This window comes from Neurospora crassa, linkage group I (genome assembly GCF_000182925.2).
Source record: "Neurospora crassa OR74A linkage group I, whole genome shotgun sequence".
NCBI lineage: Eukaryota > Fungi > Ascomycota > Sordariomycetes > Sordariales > Sordariaceae > Neurospora > Neurospora crassa.
Window position 1 is genome coordinate 2,630,071 of NC_026501.1, and position 18,391 is coordinate 2,648,461.

The 18,391-nt window shown below is 50.3% G+C and overlaps 8 protein-coding genes across 9 annotated transcripts; 3 read left to right on the top strand and 5 right to left on the bottom strand.

Annotated features, from left to right (window-relative positions):
- Window positions 1-576: 576 nt before the first annotated feature.
- On the top strand, window positions 577-1,149 carry NCU16363 (hypothetical protein). Its single transcript, XM_011395057.1, has 2 exons — window positions 577-833; window positions 881-1,149. Exons 1-2 carry the CDS (start codon window positions 720-722, stop codon window positions 1,085-1,087), a joined length of 321 nt encoding a protein of 106 aa, XP_011393359.1. The 5' UTR covers window positions 577-719; the 3' UTR covers window positions 1,088-1,149.
- A 1,852-nt stretch (window positions 1,150-3,001) lies between these two features.
- On the bottom strand, window positions 3,002-5,928 carry NCU02527 (hypothetical protein; the record flags this gene model as incomplete). The annotated part of the gene is made up of 5 exons (XM_960565.2): window positions 3,002-3,557; window positions 3,613-3,694; window positions 3,745-3,868; window positions 3,936-5,303; window positions 5,840-5,928. The coding sequence occupies 5 exons, from the start codon at window positions 5,926-5,928 to the stop codon at window positions 3,028-3,030; spliced, it is 2,193 nt and encodes a 730-aa protein (XP_965658.1). The 3' UTR covers window positions 3,002-3,027.
- Window positions 5,929-5,993: 65 nt separating this feature from the next.
- On the bottom strand, window positions 5,994-7,803 carry NCU02528 (hypothetical protein). Its single transcript, XM_960566.2, has 3 exons — window positions 7,667-7,803; window positions 6,534-7,599; window positions 5,994-6,463 (listed from the first exon to the last, which is right to left on the bottom strand). The coding sequence occupies exons 1-3, from the start codon at window positions 7,687-7,689 to the stop codon at window positions 6,443-6,445; spliced, it is 1,110 nt and encodes a 369-aa protein (XP_965659.1). The 5' UTR covers window positions 7,690-7,803; the 3' UTR covers window positions 5,994-6,442.
- A 218-nt stretch (window positions 7,804-8,021) lies between these two features.
- NCU02529 (hypothetical protein) lies at window positions 8,022-9,159 on the top strand. The gene is made up of 3 exons (XM_960567.2): window positions 8,022-8,266; window positions 8,359-8,471; window positions 8,581-9,159. The coding sequence occupies exons 1-3, from the start codon at window positions 8,123-8,125 to the stop codon at window positions 8,837-8,839; spliced, it is 516 nt and encodes a 171-aa protein (XP_965660.1). The 5' UTR covers window positions 8,022-8,122; the 3' UTR covers window positions 8,840-9,159.
- On the bottom strand, window positions 9,005-9,943 carry NCU02530 (cytochrome c oxidase copper chaperone Cox17). Its single transcript, XM_960568.2, has 3 exons — window positions 9,862-9,943; window positions 9,708-9,769; window positions 9,005-9,603 (listed from the first exon to the last, which is right to left on the bottom strand). Exons 1-3 carry the CDS (start codon window positions 9,893-9,895, stop codon window positions 9,463-9,465), a joined length of 237 nt encoding a protein of 78 aa, XP_965661.1. The 5' UTR covers window positions 9,896-9,943; the 3' UTR covers window positions 9,005-9,462.
- Window positions 9,944-10,377: 434 nt separating this feature from the next.
- Window positions 10,378-14,016, bottom strand: NCU02531 (hypothetical protein). Its single transcript, XM_960569.2, has 5 exons — window positions 13,927-14,016; window positions 13,722-13,845; window positions 12,996-13,653; window positions 12,506-12,940; window positions 10,378-12,442 (listed from the first exon to the last, which is right to left on the bottom strand). Exons 3-5 carry the CDS (start codon window positions 13,576-13,578, stop codon window positions 10,692-10,694), a joined length of 2,769 nt encoding a protein of 922 aa, XP_965662.2. The 5' UTR covers window positions 13,579-13,653; window positions 13,722-13,845; window positions 13,927-14,016; the 3' UTR covers window positions 10,378-10,691.
- A 236-nt stretch (window positions 14,017-14,252) lies between these two features.
- Window positions 14,253-16,266, top strand: NCU02532. 2 transcript variants are annotated; one of them, XM_011394658.1, is made up of 5 exons: window positions 14,253-14,497; window positions 14,598-14,699; window positions 14,781-14,786; window positions 14,845-14,924; window positions 14,983-16,266. In XM_011394658.1, the coding sequence occupies exons 1-5, from the start codon at window positions 14,454-14,456 to the stop codon at window positions 16,056-16,058; spliced, it is 1,308 nt and encodes a 435-aa protein (XP_011392960.1). In that variant the 5' UTR covers window positions 14,253-14,453; the 3' UTR covers window positions 16,059-16,266. The 2 variants fall into 2 exon arrangements, with proteins under 2 accessions (XP_011392960.1, XP_011392959.1); XM_011394657.1 differs by having other exon boundaries at window positions 14,781-14,924.
- A 3-nt stretch (window positions 16,267-16,269) lies between these two features.
- Window positions 16,270-17,966, bottom strand: NCU02533 (DNA-directed RNA polymerase I and III polypeptide). The gene is made up of 2 exons (XM_960571.2): window positions 17,780-17,966; window positions 16,270-17,688 (listed from the first exon to the last, which is right to left on the bottom strand). The coding sequence occupies exons 1-2, from the start codon at window positions 17,855-17,857 to the stop codon at window positions 16,630-16,632; spliced, it is 1,137 nt and encodes a 378-aa protein (XP_965664.1). The 5' UTR covers window positions 17,858-17,966; the 3' UTR covers window positions 16,270-16,629.
- Window positions 17,967-18,391: the final 425 nt, after the last annotated feature.

Sequence of the window (18,391 nt, forward strand, 5' to 3'; positions counted from 1 at the left end):
TCCACCTTCACTCGTTCGTTGTGGCAACCTAGCCTCGATTGTATGTATGCAGCACACCACTATACCTAGACCCGCGTTCGCTCAGTTTCTGGCCTTGACACCCATGCCTGCCATTCAGTTCCTCTCCAAGTTACGAATTTCGTTTGGTGTAACCCCGGCGATGGAGTCCAGAAACCCTGGCCTACCCAAGCTCTCTCTGGCACACAGATTGCGAGTTTAATGTGGCGAATTATCGGCCACCGTAATGTTCTCGGGCAGAATTCCTCGTATGTCATGATTCATCTAAGTATCTCCAGTGGCAATGACACTGAATTGCGCATGTCCATATCACATTCCCCGGTTGGTGAGGACGACGAGCCATGTGCAAAATAAGCCCAATGTGAATCAACAAAACAAAACAAAAAAAGTAACAGCGTAGTGTAGAAGCCTAGTGTCAAAAAGTGGCGACGAGCGAGTCAACCCCTGGCACGTTGACCAAATAGGAGAAAGCTCTTACACACCTTGTTTCTTATTGCGGCAAGCTGTCTTACTGAACATGGTTCCGTCATATTCATCCCTATTTTCCTTCATCCTGCCCCTGGCTTTACATTGTTTCTCAGATTCGTTCACCTTTTCACATGCATTATCACAAGGCACAACCTCAGCATATCCCTGTGGTGGTTACCCAACGCTGCCTCTAGTCTCAATCCGGCCCGGGTAGATGCACGACTGTGAGCAGAATGACCGCTGTTAGCGTAGTAGTCTCTCCAACTTCCCGCTTGGCTCGTTCGAGAAACCACCTTTTCTCGCCTGTCTGGGTCTTAAATGGGCCGATGTTTAGACCGCTCTGGCGAGTAAGTTCCAATATCAGGTCCACAATCAATAAAACTGAAATGAAAAGCAACAAGAGATAGGCGGAAAACTTCGTCCTCGATATATCCCGCTGCAGTCCCATGAGGCTTGCCAAGTGCCCCTTCCAAACAGACTTGGATGGCATCAAGTACATGTGTTCGTTAATCAAGCTATAGGAATGAATTGTGGATGTCTACACGGTTTGTCTTACTTAGGGGAAAATCGTCCAAGGTTAAGATCAGATAGGAGGGAATAATAGCAGAAGGACACTTAAAAGATAGAACTGAAAATTAGGAAATCAGAGATCTGTAACTGTTGATACATTCTCCTAGCATTCTTTCAGACATTTCTCACTTTACTCCTTAACAATCGTGAGTTTCTTTTCTCATGAGAAAAAAAATCTCTTCCACATAAGCTACATGCTCTCTAGTCATTCATCCATCCTGTACCTACCCATATCTAATTCGAAATTCAAACTCAACCGTAAGTAGCAACCTGGGTAGACCCCAGTATTCAACTAGGCACAACAACATTACAACAACCTGCTTCCGGGACTGTCTGGTACATTGTGAGATAGTGATGCTGAATCTGGGTATGTATAGAGATAGATGGGTACATAACGTTGCTTGTGCCACAATTGGAGCATTGTTCTTTCTGTTCAGTGCTTAGTCAGTCTTCATTATAAAGAAGTCTTTGGGAAAAGGGAGTGGCCAAGTTATGAGAAGGTCTTCTTCTTGCAACATCACCCTCCAGGTGACATGAAGATGCAAAGGGCCATGAACTTGCTTCAGAAATACCCTGAACTTGATTATACTTTGTGTGATGGGCGTTTGAGAAAATACTCTTATTTTTGCCCTTCCGATTCTGTGGTACGCTAGCGTCTCAGTGGTAGGAAGATGGGTTTTATGCGTGATTGGATAACACTACCTGACTTTGTTCGAGTCAAAACGAACTGTTATAATGACAGTGCTGATGAGGCTACCTACTTCCTGCAATTTACGTTTAGATCTTCTTCACTCTGATGTTGGGGAGTCAGAAACATGAAAACACATAATAAAGAATGAATGGAATCCCAAGTCAACCAGATGCTTCTTTCTCTGTAATCTCGAACGAAAGCTGGGGAAGTGATGCCTCTTCATGAGTAGCAGGAAAGACGAAGAAGAGATACTTAGGTTTGCTCTTGGAAACTAGAACTTGACTACCCACATGGGCGAAGTTGCATACCTAAGGTGCGTAGTGTCCGTTGAAAACATAGCGCTACAAATCACAAGAGCTATAAGAACGAAGAGTGAGACTGCCTGGACAGGTCTCACCTGGTACCAGTGCAAGATTCTCTCTAGTATCATCAAGCTTCTACTCCTCCAGGGAAAAAAAAAAGCAAATGGAGCCGCTACAGTTATGATACCTAGCAATTTCGATAACATTACCATTTCGTTTGACACATTGAATATCTCATGACAGAGAAAAGTCTTTTGTATTTAAAACTATGATATTATCTGCATCCAATATGGCTGGTGATACAATGTGTCAAGTGCAAAGGGCGCCCCTTAGGGAGGACAGTCTCCATCAATGCAGTAGAGGACTTACCATAGATGATGTGAGTATCAACAAAGTAAGGATACCGGCAGTGTATATGAGTCGCATTTTTCTTGAATGCATTTGGAGTCCTGTTCGATCATGTTATCCCGCTCAGTTTTTCCCTCTGGTTTGGAAGGAACTTGCGGGAAATTTACAGTTTCAACTGTCGTACTCGGCGTTAAAGAGAACTTGTAAATGCTGAAAAGAACACTAGCAAAGATTTTCACCAAACGAGTCATCGTATTCACTGGCATATGTAGGAAGAACGTAAAAAATTTGTTTGTAGGGTGTCACAAGACGCAAAACGGGTTGCCAAGTCCAGTCCTTTCACCAAACAATTTTTAGACAATACATAGCCATTTGACTTGCGTCACAATATCTTCGCTGTCCCTACCATCTCATGATTTCCACCCTTTCGCTGAATCCTACTTTAACGCCGTTTGACCTTGACAAAGATCATCCAATGCACCTCCAATGAAATGCCAAACTCCTTTCTCCAACCAACCCTGTAAACCTCTAGTGAGTCCACTTCAGTAAAGCAAATCGATATGGTAAACTTCCGCCCTCTCCAGAAGACCTGGTGCTCCTCGTAACCACAACCCGATCACAAACTCCGCTTCACACCCCCACAAAAAACGCATCCTCCTCCCTCCCAAACTGTAGCAGCCCACTCTCCTCCCACTGCGGCGCTTCATGATTTCTAAACGCCTTGCTAAACACTAGACGTACATGGTAGACATCCTTCATCAGCCCCCACATCGCGGACCGCAGCGGCAGCATCTCGTCCGCGCAGAACTTGGTCTGCGTGTACACGTGAAAATCGTAGAGGGTCTGCATGGCGATGCGGAATGGACGATAAAAGTTCGCTAGCTCGTCATCGGTTACGAATGAGACAAGGCAGTCCCATTCCTGGAAAGATGTGCCGTCTTCACGTGCTTTATTCGCGTAGTCTTGGATGTATCCGTCGGCGTCGTCGAAGAAGCGCCTGATGCCTTGGATGGCCTTTTGGAGGTTGGATAGGGCAACGTCGCGCAGCAAGGGGAAGTCGGTTTCGACGCCGGCGAGGTAGGCCATAGTGTTGTTTAGGATGATGCCCCCGTCGAGGGTGTTGTCTTCGGAGGGCTTGAATCGTTCTCCATCCATGGTGCCTGCAAGTGGGGTTTGTATTAGTTTTATTGGTGATGGAGAAGGGACTGAACTTACCCTTGTCATAGATGAAGGCCAATACATTGGCCATCCGCTCCGGGGTCGTGTAAGTGCATATGTAGTGGGATTTGGAGCCGTCCTGAAGAGCTTGTTAGTATTTCACACGTAGAGATAACACAAGATACTTACAGGCAGTACTGTAGCCAGTTCTTTCAAAGTGCTTTGGTCTCGGGCGAGCATTTGGCGATGAGCAAGGAATGGCCTATGTCCGCAATCAATCCTGACATCCCAATCACGGGGCCCCTCCCACAAGCTTTATCAGTCGGGGTTAGTTACCCAAATTTCGGAAAATACGCAGCCACGGGGCATGGGAGACTTACTTGATCTCCTTTCGGTCGTGCTGCTTGATGTATTCAGCGATTCGCCGCTGTTGGTTGATGGCTTCCGGCCACAATCCCTCTTCGCCTGGTTCATCGCAGTGGATGGCGAAATCTGCTGATCCGAGAAAATTGGAGGATCGATTGGGGGTTGCTGCTGCTTTGGTCCATTGCTCGGCGTCAAGAGCGCGGCAACGACGCCCGTACCCATAAGGATTACCCATTGTTGGCAAGGAGCTTTTGGAAAGATTATGAAGAATATGTCCGTGATGATTGTATTGAGGGTGTTTAGTAAAACCTGTTGCAAAGCTGGTCGACGGCGACTGGCCAAACTGATAGCAAGCGGCGAGTGTGGGAGACTGGTTGTGAAGAGAATGGGAAGAGTTTTCGAAACTAGGGAAAGTTGTGCTCCGTTGTCTTGGTCTTATAGTAGTAGGAGAGCGCCAGTTTTGGGCACCCCAAGCTGCGGCCTTCGGCTTGGTTGGAGCATTCCGTATGCATGGTAATACTTTGACTGAGCTTCGTCCACGGGGCGATTCGACGTGGAATTTTTTTCCTTGGTTTTGTCCACCAACAGCTGCATCTCCGCATGCATTCTGGCTGCGTGTGCTTTCCTTGCTGTGTCCGCCACCTTGAGGCGCTATCGAACATCGCTCGATTGTAGAAACACTCTTCTTCTCCGGTTCCTGACTTTCCTTGGACGCCTTTTGGTGGTGAGGAGTGTGCTGTGCCTTGATAGTCGAATCTGACGTTGCCGCTTTCGTTTCTGGAGGAGGATTTCCTTTCTTCTTTTTCTTCTTCGGACTTTTCTTTTGAGTCTTCTGGGTATTCTTTTCCGGGCTCTTCTGAGGATTCTTTTGCCCACCCATCGGCGCGCTCTTCTGAGGAATTTTTTGGGAACCTTTTTCAAGCTCTTGATGTACAGTCATCTCCCCTCCCGCCTTCTGCAAATCCGCCTGCGGTCCTTGCTTTTCCTTCCCCCTAACCACCAAAGTGGATATCCTTTCACCAGTTACAGCTTGGGCGTAAGATATTGGAGCCAGTTTGACTTTAGCCACGGACTGTGAAAGCTGCGGGTAAGACTCTCGTGACGAGGCGTTTATAGAATTCGTATGCAGAGAGACCTTTGCTTGCTCTGGCTGCTTGAAAATAGGCACTGCTGGTGGGGGTTGCTGCACAGTTGGCTTCGAAGGAACAGATGTGACCGAAGGTTTGAGAGGGGTTGCGGCCTTCAGGAACGGAGTCGGAGTCGGAGGGGGCGTCGGCTTGACCTCTTTGCGTGCGCCTTGGTCCCCCCGGAGAGCGCCTGCATATGATAGCGGCTGAAGCCGTGCTGATTGGGTTCTCTTTTCCATCACCGATGACGATGACCTGCGGACGATGGGCTAAAATCAGAGTTGATTTCGAGGTAGCCACCAGATGTTGCCCAGCGGGAAATGTGAATATGCAGCCAAAGGTGGTTGGTGCTAAGGATAGCGAAGAATGTGCGGGGAAAGAAGTAGTCAGCTGGGCGCTGCGATATCGAAGATGGTTGAATATGGGGTGAGTGAAGGGTGAGTGAAGGGCGAGGGGTGCCAACTGGAAAGTGGTCGTCAAAGGCGGATGTACTTTTTAGTTCCTTAAAACCAACAACCAACTGCAAATCATGGCTTCGAATTCCATGGGCAAAAAGAAAAAAGGTGATCGTCCTTACTGTAAAATTTAGGTTTTGCGAAGAAAGCGGAGAGGTATGGTGGATGTCCTGTCGTTGGATTTCGTTGTCGCGAACAAACTTCCTCCGCACGAAAGAGACGAGGTTCCTGACGCGAGGCGACAGACAGTGAGTGTCACTGTCTGCAACCAGTTCGCGTTCGAAGCCCGAAGTACTGATCAACCGGCGCAATGGAGCCGCAGCGAGCAGGTGCTACCATTCTTCTGCGTTTTTATTTTGGATATCTTTCTTGATCGTTGAGCATCGCTTCGCCTGGGCCTCTGGAACGCTAGAGGCACCAGACATATCTGATCTAACATGAGGAAATTTTTCAAATCTCTGATTGCCAAGAATAATAGAACATGGGCGTAGAGAAGATCGCGCAAGTATCATACCAGGAAGTAGATTCATCATTTGGTCTGATGTTATGGGCACAATCGACCCGCCTTCGTATCCCCAAGCATCCTGCCGGGCGTCGACGAGCAGTTCGGTCTCAACTCGAATGCCACGACAGCCGAGGTACTTCGAGAATGGAAGTGCGGTGAACGGCACCGTAGTCACGTGTCAAGGAGCCGCGATATATATCAACATATATTGCGCAGAGGGATCACGGTTCAGGATGACGGGCGAAGGAACTGGCGGTTCTGGTCGAGTCATGACAATGGTATCTTCAACTCAATTGCATTAGACAAGACAAGCTGCTATGATGTGTGTGAAGAATTGGGGTCAAAAGCAACGCTAAATCGATGATGAGGTGTGGAACAAAAGAAACTAATACGCAGCATAAGAAGGCTTCCCAACCGACCACATCAATTCTTTTCTATGACTTGATCATGAAAATCTGCGAACATAGGCCTAGTTAGTGATGACATTCAAAGAACGGGGAATTTCACCAGAGTTGATATACTGACCTGGTTGAGAGCAGCGCTGTCCGTGAAAGCCATCTTTTTCTGCGCAATGAACCTTTGCCTAGCCAAGAATCGGGTTGAAGATGTAACAGTAGGCGTGGAAGTGCCGCTTCCACCTGGTGTGCTCGTCTCTATTTCAGCACCGTCTTTCGTCCTCTTCTGAGCTTTCGATTTGCTGTCTTCACTTTCTGTGGCAGAGTCTGATAGCTCCTTTTCCTTGCGCTTCTTCTCTTTCTTATCCTTCTTCTTGTCTTTCTTCTCTTTCTTCTCTTTCTTCTTGTCCTTTTTCGACTTCTTGGTCTCCGTAGCAGACGACTCTAGGTCATCTGAAGAGCTCTCTTCAGACTGTTTCGCGTCTTTCAGCTTCCTCTTGTCCTTCTTGTCCTTCTTTTCTTTCTGGTCTTTCTTCTCTTTTTTGTCCTTCTTCTCCTTCTTCTTTGACCTGGAGGACTCGCTGTCTGTTTCGGCTTCGGTGTCGGTCTTCCGCTTCTTCACTTTCTTGTCCTTCTTTTCTTCCTTCTCGTCTTCCTCGTCGCTGTCCGCCTTCCTCTTCTTGGATTTGCGTTTTGTGGGCTCGGCGTCCTTGGTGTCCTGAGAGGGAACTGTCTCCACTTGTTGGTCGACAGTATCGCTCTGTGGTACGCCGTCCTCTTCCGTCACTTTTTCCTTGACCACGTCACCAACCAACCAGCCGCCTCTGACAAAGCGGATCGTTCCAATCTTTTGTTCCAGATAGTGGTTGCGGATGTGATTCTCGCGCTTCTGTTTTTCGGCTTCCAGAACATCCTCGCTCTTGCCGTTCAGTCGCCCGAGGAGATGTTGAAAATCAAAGAGGCCGGTGCACTCGTCGCCATTGTTTCGTTTCGCGCCGAGACCGAGGTTGTCGTCCTTGAGCGTGACCTTGATGTGTGACGAGCTGGCTTCCGTGTGATGTACGGCATGCGCAGCATCTTTGGCGCCCAGAAACTCGCCGGGCTGCCAACCTTGGGCGCGGAGGATTTTTTGGCCAAAAGTGGTTTCGTTACGGGACCATTTCGTGTTGTTGGGGTCGGTTCCCAGTTTGCGCTTGCTATTGAAGTTTCGTGATTAGCACGCAGTCAACAAAGGGAGCACAGCCACTCAAGATATGCGCTCACTTCTTGGCAGCGGCGAGGCCCATGATTGCTCGACGTCGTTGACGAGGCTCTCAGCTTGTGTGCTGAGTCGTCAAAGGTCAATGGGCTTGGTGTACAACTGAACTTTCGGAAATCGGGGCGCCCTGTCTGTGCTACGGCATTCAATTTTTTGGCGGGGGCCTTGCGATCCCATCAAAGATCTGCCAGCTTTCACCGCCCGAAAATTCCACACAGTTCAGGAACTACGGTTCATTGCTGCAGGGGAGGTGCCTGTCACTTGCTCCTTCCAGATATAATTGTGGAGAAAACACTTGCCTGCCGACTTCCGGGGACATCAATCGATCGTGAGATTTGGACGAACTTCCTTCTGTTCATCTGACACTTCTCCTTCTCAAGTTGTCAATTATGATTCAGTCTTTGGCCCAATACTAGAACTGTTTAAAAGACTACGTTCAAGGGAAACACCCTGGAGCAAACATGGCACCCTCGGCGAGCACCGCCAAGTCCAGGCAACGAAAGTCGACTAACACCGTACTTGACGATTCTGGTTCCGACGACGACTACCAAGCATACAATTTGCGACTTCAGGAAGCCAGCGCGGCTAGAGCACGTCTCAAAAAGGTATGAACATCAATCAACAACAACGAGCAAAAATACGGTTCCTGTGAGCGAAGCATTCATTTAGTTCACTTCTTGATTTCTTTTAATTTCAGGCGAGAGAAGAGCGCGATAAGAAACGCAAGGCCTTGCTCTCAGCCTATCAAGGCGCGCTCACGTCCATCCAAGACCGCGTAAGGAAGTCAGTTTCCAAGTACCATGATCTCCAGTAAGTTGAACCGGTAGACCGCTCACTTTGTCCCAATGGCGCGTTCTCTAAAAGAATATTTCGCCCTTCCACTGTTGTTCTAATTGTAGTTTATCCATGGTACTTGCAGTTCAGCCATGCACATCTCCCGTCTGTTAAGACTCAAGGAAGCAGTAGAAGCCAGCGATCAAAAGCAGACCGCCATTGCCAAGAAGCTGGCCGATGTGCAGCGCATCATGAGCAACCACAGTATCCAGCTCTGCGCCTTGTACGAGGGTCGTCGAAAAGACTTGGCTGTTATGTTACCCCGTGCCAAGCCTGAGAAGCCTGCGGAGGATGGTGCTGGTGCTGCTGCTACTTCTGAGGTGGACAGGTTGTCGGGCCAGTAGCTGCTGCCTGAGGGTGCGCAGGGATTCATGGTCTCGAAGGAAGCTTCATCAAAATCGGCGGCTGCTGATGGTGAAGATTGGTATGAGGGAGGAGTGGGAGGCTGCTAACGCTTTGTGCTGAACTCGATGATGGTGACAATGAATTCGTCACTGTGTGTTGGGTGGTCGCATTTGACGGGCACAGTGGCCTCGGGTCGTAATCTCGTATGCTCTGGATTGAGAAAAGAGAACAAGTAGAACAGAATGAGGACTGTTAAAATCAGCAAGACAAGATAGTTCGTACACCACCGCGCTGAGTTAAAGGCCATGGAGATTGCCACAAGATCGATGTCCCGGCGGCGTGTGAAGAAAAGTAGGAACGTAGCAAGGGCCGTATAAGCTCCGGCAATCCATATTCGAAGCTGTCCCTCTCTCTCCTCCTTTTCTATGTCGTAGTTGTACACATGTATGCCGTAGTAAGATTTGAGATGCATGAAAACGCCGCTTGGGGGGTGCTGCCGCAGCACGGGTGTGGTTGTAGTAGTATTATACATGGATATTGTGTTATAGACTCATCATGTTGTCGGTCATTACTGCTGTTGCTGCTGGTCGCTAGCTCAACTCGATGGCAACGAAGGTTATATTTAGACCTTGAAGCCGAAACCAGCCATGCAAGCGCGGTACTGGTCTATCGTCGACACGCAGTCCTTCTGGGGGTCATCGGACTTGGAGAAAAGCATGCAATCATCGCGCTTGGCCTTCTCTTCTTTGCACACGCAGCAGGGCTGTTTTTTCATGGTTTGTTTTTGTTTAGTTTTTGTTTCTCAGTAATGTCGTTTGCGTACAGCTTTCGGTGAACTGGCTGGTTCATCGGGGGTCGGAGGCGCACCTTGGGCTTCGCGGGAGCATCACTGGAAGGGGTCGCAATTTGCGCCGGAGCGGCAGCGGAAGCTGTAGTAAATAAGCGCATTGATGGTTAGTCACCGCGAGCAGCGAGAGCGCTTTATGCCGAAACAGTCTGTTGGTTATGCAAAGGTACTTACGAAGGGCGGTAAGGGAAAAGCTTTGGGAGGCCATGGTGAATGATATGTTAAGTTGAATGGACACAAGCAAAAGAACAAGGAGTGAGCTGTTGTTGTGCAGGATTTCAACAACAACCGACGTCCCTCAAAATATTTCGATGAACGGTACGTACCAATTGATTTGTCAATGTTGCTTTGAAACCTTCCACAGCCGACCGTCCGGTGCTACCGGGCCATTTTAGCGCTGCATGGGTACTTACGTGCCCCAATACGCCAAGCCGGCTGGCGTCAGTAGATCCATAAGTCACATGATCACCCCAATCGTCACCCGTAAGGAAGTGTTTTACGTGAGATAAGACAGTTTGTTATGTACTGGTTGAATGCTTTCAGACAGTGCCCCCGGCTCAGTGGTCGAGTAATGTGAGATGGCGGTCCTGCTTGATTGCATCTTGCTAAGTGGCCCAAGGTCCGGATGAGGTGAAGTTTTCAGTTTGAATCCTGGCTCAGCCCTTCCTTTCATAGAGTTACAATCTTTTTGCGCATATTCACTGCTGCTCATCTTGTTACGGAAGCATCGATCCTCCCGTCGCCAGAGCAGCTGAATTTCTTTCATCTATTTATTTTACCTTGATTGCAGGATAACACTCCGGTAGAGTTGATCGATCGAGGTTATGAAGGCTTCGACGGCAGGGTCGTAGGAAATCCATAGGGGTAACAAACAACACAGCCCTTCAATTTCTCTTTTAGGACAGTCTTATATCCACCTAGACCACCACACCTCTCGAATCCTCCATCATCTCCGCCCTTTTCTTAAGCTTCTCAAGCCGCCCAAGAAACAAAAAGCCCGTCCTTCACAACCCAATCAAATCCCCAACCATCATCAATCTATACTTCTCCACCCCTTCCCTCAACCTCACCAGAACTCCCGCAGCCAACATCTTCGTCCTCTCCTCCTCCCTGCCCTCATCACCACCTCTCAGCCCTTCAAACACACCCGCAACCCATCCCTCCGTCTCCACCACCTCCCTCCCCAACTCCTGACAAACATCCCTCATCCGGTCCTCATTCACATCCAGCAGTGTCAACAAGCCAAACAAGACCGCCTGTGTGATGCCGACGTCTCCCACAGCTTGCGCGCGCACGCTCGTGCTTAGCAGCAGCCGCCACAGCTCTCCTGTCATCTGTGGAAGAGCGAGAGTACTCGGCCCCGCGGCGTGGAGCAGGAGGGCGAGGGTCTTGAGATAGAGGGCTAGTAGGAACGGCTGGAACATGATGCCGCGGATCCGGGACACTGGAGAATGTAGCGCTGCTTGGAAGCGGGCCGTGAGAGGGTCGAAAAAGGACGTGGAGATGATTTGAGCAGTGGTGTTGGGAATGGCGCGGATGCGCGGCTTGGTGCGGGACTTGATTTTGATTTTGGGGTTACTGATGTGTTGTTCTTCTGATGTTGCTGCGTTATTGCTGTCGTCATAATCGGGAAGACGGGACTTGAAGGTAGAGAGCTTCAGCACATCGGGCCCGGTGGCTGAGTCGGCAGCGGCTGCTGAAAGGGGCGCAAGGAAGCTCGACGTGATGGACGTTGCTACGCTTTCGAGCGCGTTGTGAGGCAGAGGCTTCAATGATGAGGAGGAGCTTTGGTAGGCATTTGAAGGGCCTTGGCTGATGAATAGCCTCTCTATCTTCTCTGGGAGGCTTTTAGAAGGGAAAGATGCAGCTGCTGCGTACTCGGATGTTTCGAACCCGGCAAGTTCATGGGCACTGAGACCCAAGACGGTGAGGATCAAAGATCGCTGAGACACCGAGTAGTCACCGTCAAAGAAGGTCTTCGCGAACCACGGGCCCATGAGCTGGGGCTGCGTAACGACGATAGCAATCATTGCTTGCAGTCGCAAGTCGTCAAATTTGTCCATCTCAAACTTATCCTGGAGACCGACGAGTAAAGATGCGAGTTCCTCGGCGTGATCAGTAACCTCTGTGCCATAATTCGCCTTTCGTCGAATGAGCGTTGGGGCGGTAACGAGTGCAAGCTTCTGGCGATCATAATCATCGGTGTCGCGGAGATACCTGATGAGATCTCTAATGTAAACCGGTGCCTTTGCCTTGTCCCTCCTGACCAATTCTGGATCGTCATCCGAGTCTTCGGCATCTGAGTCGGGCTTTCTGTACCCAACAACATCATCCTGCTCGCTAAGGCTCTCATCGCTCAGTTCTTCGATAATAAAACCTTGGGCCCGAGGCTGTGATGGTGCTGGCTTGTGGGAAGGTGTCTTGGAGCTCGTCCTTTTTTGTGTGAGCTCTTGAGGATTGAGTAGCGGATCCCATGAGCCAGGTGTGTCCTGTATCTCGACAAGACTCTTGTACCACTTTCCATCTGGCACCTCCATTTCTTCGACTTGGAAGTTCAGGCGTTTATCACCCTTATCAACGAGACTGGAAAGCCCTTCGCCAATAACCATACCCAGGAAACGAGCCCTCTGATTTGATGACGATAGCCTGTTGGAGATGGCATTTAGCCATGGGCTTGATCTCATCAGAAGTGTGAGTTTCAAGGGCGAGACCTTGTGGACGTATCCAGCGCTCAGGAGCAGCACCTGCGCATGCACTTTGAAACCGTTAGTTACGCTCAAGAAGAGGAAGAACACACCATTTTCAAGCTAAAGCCAACCTTCTTGTTGCACTATCGGAGAGTGCTTGATGTATAGCTGATCTCCAATCTGGGCAATACTTTTCTCAAGCACACTGACGATTGAGTCTCTATCCTGAGAGACGACTGCCACCACCGCTCGTCGGATACCAATAGAGTCGCCAAGTCCAGCGCCAGACGAACCTGTTAACCACTCAACGAGGTAGGCTATTCTCTCCGGATCATTCATTGTAATTGCGCTGATTGCACCAGCCACTGCGGATATCATTTTATTGCTGCCTTCGGTATCACTCGTGCCTAACCGATTAAGATAGTCCTCGGCGAAGGTCTTCAGCACCGAAAAGAGAACTTTACGCTGCTCGCTTCGAGGAACATGGCCCAGCAGGAGCCCAAAGCGCTCATTGTCAGCCCCTTGAGCAATTAGCAACCTGGTAAGGACACATTTCATGGCCGTATCTGCCTCCAAGTCAGTCATAGTTTGAGAAGCCAGAGCTATTCGCGAATGTCTTACCCGAGTGCCCTAGTCGTAGAGCCTTCAGAAACAACTCGGAACAAAGCTTCGTCTCATCTGATGTTGGCGAGGTTAGTTGCCACTTGACGATATTTTGGCTTAACCACTTGGTATATTCTGGCCCATTTGCTAGCCAGATGTTGTTAACGTCGATTTCTGCCTTGTGCCCCTTTGCATGTTCAATAGCCTCTGCGGTCAGTGCAATGATCCGACCACTGCCAAAGGTCGAAAGCATCTCCTGCGAGAGCATTCTGGTGTTGAGGTTCCCGTTCAGCGTTCTTGTAGCTGACTTCCAAATGCCACGTATGGAATCATTGCCTTTTAGTAACAGGCATACCAGGTTGAGAAGGACTGCCAGATTGATTGCGATGTCCGGTCGCTTGGACTTGCCATCGCCGGATTTTGCTTCCTGTAACCATGCCCTCAGACGCACAATAATGGCATTGACCCCTGTCAGACTGCGAAGACAAGCTAGCAAGAGCCCCAAGGCCGAAGACTTGGTTTCATGGGAGTCTTCGTTTAGCAGAGTCCAATAGTTCGGGACGATTTCTGACACCAGCACCTGAACTAGCTTTGCGGTCATAGGACTTGGTTCCTTGATGCTGAATGTGGACCCGGCTAAATCCTCATGGCTGAGGAATCGCAAAGTAGCGACGAGCTGGTCGTAGTTAGGTTCATGTCGTAAAACTTCGAGGGCTTCCTCGGGCGAGTTCAAGGGCCTCTGACCAGGAGATTGGTTCGGCTTTACTGTTTCCTTTCTGAGGCCAACTTCCTGGAGCAGAGGTTCGTTGGGGCTCGCACTCAGGCGGGAGGTGCTGATGGGCGTCAAGAGGCCGTTCATCTCAGATATCTGTAATGATGTCAGTTGGTGATGAGGACTTTGAAATACACAGGCTGGGCTTGAAGTGAAATTCACACCCCGGAACGTTACCTATCGTTTGACCGATCGAAAGAGGACGGAACGAATTGGAAGGAAAGTGGAAATTCCGTTTCGTATCGACGACATTTCACTGAGTGTACGTAGTTATCTGCGTCAAACGGAAAGCAACAGGGGATGATACGTAGCGTCGGTGTTGCTGCTAAGTGCTAACTGATCCGTTGTGCAGGCAGTCGTCCCTTCCCTGTAGCGGCCCTGAACTGCACTTTCGGGCACTCTCCGTTGCCGCTGTTGGTAACCTACAGGGTCTCCTTTAACGGGGCGGCAGGAGCTATCCACTCACCATCTCCGAACCTGAAGTCCGGGCCCGCCCGCAAGTGGAACTATGGAAGCTTCCCTCCTCCAGTTCCGTTTGTTTGTTGTCCCGTCAACTCACCCCTCGGATTGTACATTCAACCTGCAACAATTTGTGAGCCGCGACTAATCAGCAAATATTATCACTAGCATTTCTCATCCTACCCGCCGGCCTCCCCCTTAATTATCTCACCAGCGAAGTCTCCTCTTGTAGCCATAAACTAGTCATGTCAAGTCCAGAAGTACTCCCAGACTCCGAAGCCAAAAGATGGTAGGTGTTACGCGCTCTCGATCGCGACCCAAGAACACCCCCTGGATTTCATATCTTCAGGGCATGAGTCCCAACAGCTAACACGCCACCTTTACCATAGGAAGTATCTCAACAATGTCCGAACACGGCCAGGCGCATTCGTGGATCCGGAAGAGTTTGATGGCTCAACGGTAGTAGAGAACATGAACAAAATCAAGATCTTGTAAGTTATCCTTTTAATTGGCAGTACATCAAGTGTATGCGTATATCAAATTATTCAAGCAGAAGCTGATAACTTTTCCAGAGTCATGTTAGTCTCAGCTTAATGATTTGACGGGTCATGGTTATGAGAACTGACGGCAAGGTAGCGGAGCTGGAGGACTGGGTTGTGAGATCCTCAAGAACCTCGCCCTTTCCGGGTTCAAGGACATTTCCGTCATCGACATGGGTCGGTTGTCCTCTATAGATATATCGACATGTCAATGATAGCTGACCTGGAAGTCTAGATACGATCGACATCTCCAACCTTAACCGCCAGTTTCTCTTCCGTCACGCGGACGTAGGGAAATTCAAAGCCGAAGTAGCTGCCAAGTTCGTTGAGAGAAGAGTCAAAGGCGTCAAGATCACGCCATATAACTGCAAGATACAGGACTTCGATGAAGACTTCTACCAGCAGTTCCAGATTGTAGTCTGCGGACTGGACAGCATCGAGGCACGCCGATGGATCAACGCCACCCTGGTCAACATGGCGAGTTGTGAAAACCCTGATAGCATGAAACCTCTCATCGACGGCGGCACCGAGGGCTTCAAGGGCCAAGCCCGCGTTATTCTACCGACCATGGGCTCTTGTATCGAGTGCCAGCTAGACATGCACGCTCCCCGAGCCGCCGTTCCTCTTTGCACTCTCGCCAGCATCCCCCGCCAGCCGGAGCACTGCATCGAATGGGCGCACGTCATCGCTTGGGACAAGGAGAAGCCGTTCCCGCAGCTCGACAAGGACGACCCGGAGCACATCACCTGGCTCTACCAGAAAGCCCTCGAGCGGGCAAAGGAATTCAACATATCGGGCGTCACGTACTCTCTGACGCAAGGCGTGGTGAAGAACATCATCCCGGCCATCGCGGCCACGAACTCGGTCATCGCCGCGGCCTGCTGCAACGAGGCACTCAAGATCGCATCCAGCTGTGCACCCTTTTTGGGCACCCCCGGCGAAGGCGAGCCTAATTATATGATGTATTCCGGCAACGACAGCATTTACACGTATACGTTTAAGCACGAGCAAAAGGAGGACTGCCCCGTGTGCGGCATGACGGCAAGGGTGCTCAAGGTCAACCCCAAGTGGACACTCGAAGAGCTCATAGAGTCGTTTGCTACCCTTCCTGAGGCGCAACTGAAGAAGCCGTCGGTGCGGGCTGAGGGCAAGACGCTGTACATGCAGTTGCCCCCGAACTTGGAGGAGCAGACGCGGCCAAACTTGGAGAAGACACTTGAGCAGCTTGGGCTGACGGAAGGTACTGAGCTCGCCGTTACTGATCCAGCGTTTGTAGGCGTGGTGTTCAACTTCAGCCTCAAGTTTGCATGATGGTCCCCAGACATGAACGTGTCATGATGGCCTGGCCTGGTTTGCCTGGACTTTGTTCATGCTATTTAGGGACTAGATTTGTAAATTACCTACGAGCGGGAGCGTTGCACAACAAGCAGCGGGGAATGACCCGCAAGATGGCTATAGCGATGAGTTAACTTCCTTTGCAATTAATTAGATGTGAATACAAGATATGATTAACAATGTGCTTCAACAATATGCTACGCAGTACGTAACCAAAAGACATCATGTCAAATGAGGGGTACTGTGTTTATGCAAGACAGTGTGGTTCATGACTCATGTGCACCGACATGTCTATGATAATTAACAAGCAGAAACCATTAAACTAAAGCTGGCCACCAATCCCTAGCCTCCATGACGCCGTTCCAATGTTCTTTTATATGGTTACAAGAGAGATGGGTATCCTCACGACCTAATCCGTGTGATTTTTCCTCTTTCCCTGTGTGATTCCACATCATGATCGCTCAAATTCTGTCTCAACCACCGTACATAGAAATAACCTCACCTCTTCTTCGTGCTATTTTGAATCCTCCTACCCCTGGTACAATGTTTACTGTACCATGTTCACCACCTGCTTCTCGAACCTCTTCGCCTTCTCCTTGAGGTGGGCAATCGATTCGAGGAAGATGGCGTCGCTTTCCCACTGCCCCGTGCTCTCCACCAGGTAAATGAAGTGATCCCTCCTTCGGCCCAGCTTGACCTTGTCCTTGAACTCGTCATGGCGCAAGCACTCTCTGCTGACGGTGTCACGCATGGCGTCCAGGACCACGGCCTTGAGCTCGCCCTCATGGCCCTCGTATCCGCTGCCCTTCTTCTTCGCCTCCTCCTTGGTGACCTTTTCCAGCCCGATGACGCCCTCGGGGAAGCACTTCTGGAATTTCTCGGCGTCGCGGCCTAGGATCGGCTCGAGAATGGTGATGGTCGGCATGAGGCGGTACGAGGCCGTGGCGACGGGGGAGAACTTGGCGTGATCGGACCCGACGCCCTTGTGCATGTGCATCGTCAGATCGATCTCCTGTCCCGGCCGCATCTTGGCGACGAGGATGTCAGGGTTCGTGGGCCGGATGGCGTTCTCGCCCGAGAAGTACTTGGCTTGCCGGCCCTTGGGCACGAACTTGATGTCCTTAGCGTAAACATGGGCGTTGTGGTAGAGCTCCTTGGGGTCCTTGCTGTCTGCCGGCGCGCTCTCGTTGTTCTCGCACTTGACCTTGAGCTCGAGCTCGACCGTGTTGTAGTCGCACGGGGTCTCGCCCTTCTTGTACCACTTGAGGAAGTTATGGAGGCCTTCCTTGCCGCCGGTGAACGGGATCAGGCCCAGGCGGTGGCCAAGAACTTCGTCCTGGATCACGGAGGTGTTGTTCCACATGAAAATGTCCTCAATGGCCAGCGTGGGGATGTCGGCAATCATGATACGGCGGAAGGCATTGGCGATAGAGGCGTCGACGCCAATGAGCGAGAATTGAGCCTCATAAGGGTCGTTCTGGTGGAACACTACGCGGACACTTTCGCGGAACTTTTCGATATCCCAGGAATGATCCTCGCCGGGGTAGAAGCCGGGAAAGTCGGTGGATGTGACATTGGTGACAGTTTCGGCGTTGATATGGACAGTCTGCAGAAGAAAAATGCCATCAGTTTCCGCGTTGCATGCGCTGCGCAGCCTCGACTGATGATGATGGGCGGCAAGCCAGTGATTGACGTACGTTACGCTTCTCAACCTCTTCTGGGCTCGGGACCTTTGTCCTGACGGGCACGGCGGTCTGCTTCTTTGAGGATCCCATTGCGACGATATGTGTAAATAATGCTCTAGGTTGGCGGGGTTACCCTCTCGCTTTCACACGCAGGTCGGCACGCCGGGCAAAATCTTGGGAAAGAGAGCTCTGCGCTGTGCGACGGGCGATGGAGCGGCAGAATTTTTCCCACGAACGGGAACTTTTTGACCGCCTTCGCGGGAATGCGGTTGATTGGTTGGCTGAGATCTTATCGTGCTGCAGGCAGTGGCGGAGAGGTTCAGGGACTGCCTGGCTCAACTTGATGCTCATGGGCCTCGGCGGAGACAATTGTGGACAGGACCGCAATGACTGGGACAAGGCCAACAGGGTACATGGCGGGCCATAACCTCTGTCAGGTTACCGTCGACTTCGACCATCGACGAAACCTGAGGCGAAGAGAGAACGCTAGATCTTCACTTGCAAAGGGCTGCGCAGGTATGATGGGAGATACTTCAACTACCTAGATATACTTGCATGTCGGGAGTATCAATTCCAAATCCACAATTTTGTAGCTTCGGCGAGGGAAAGACATCGGGGCTTCAT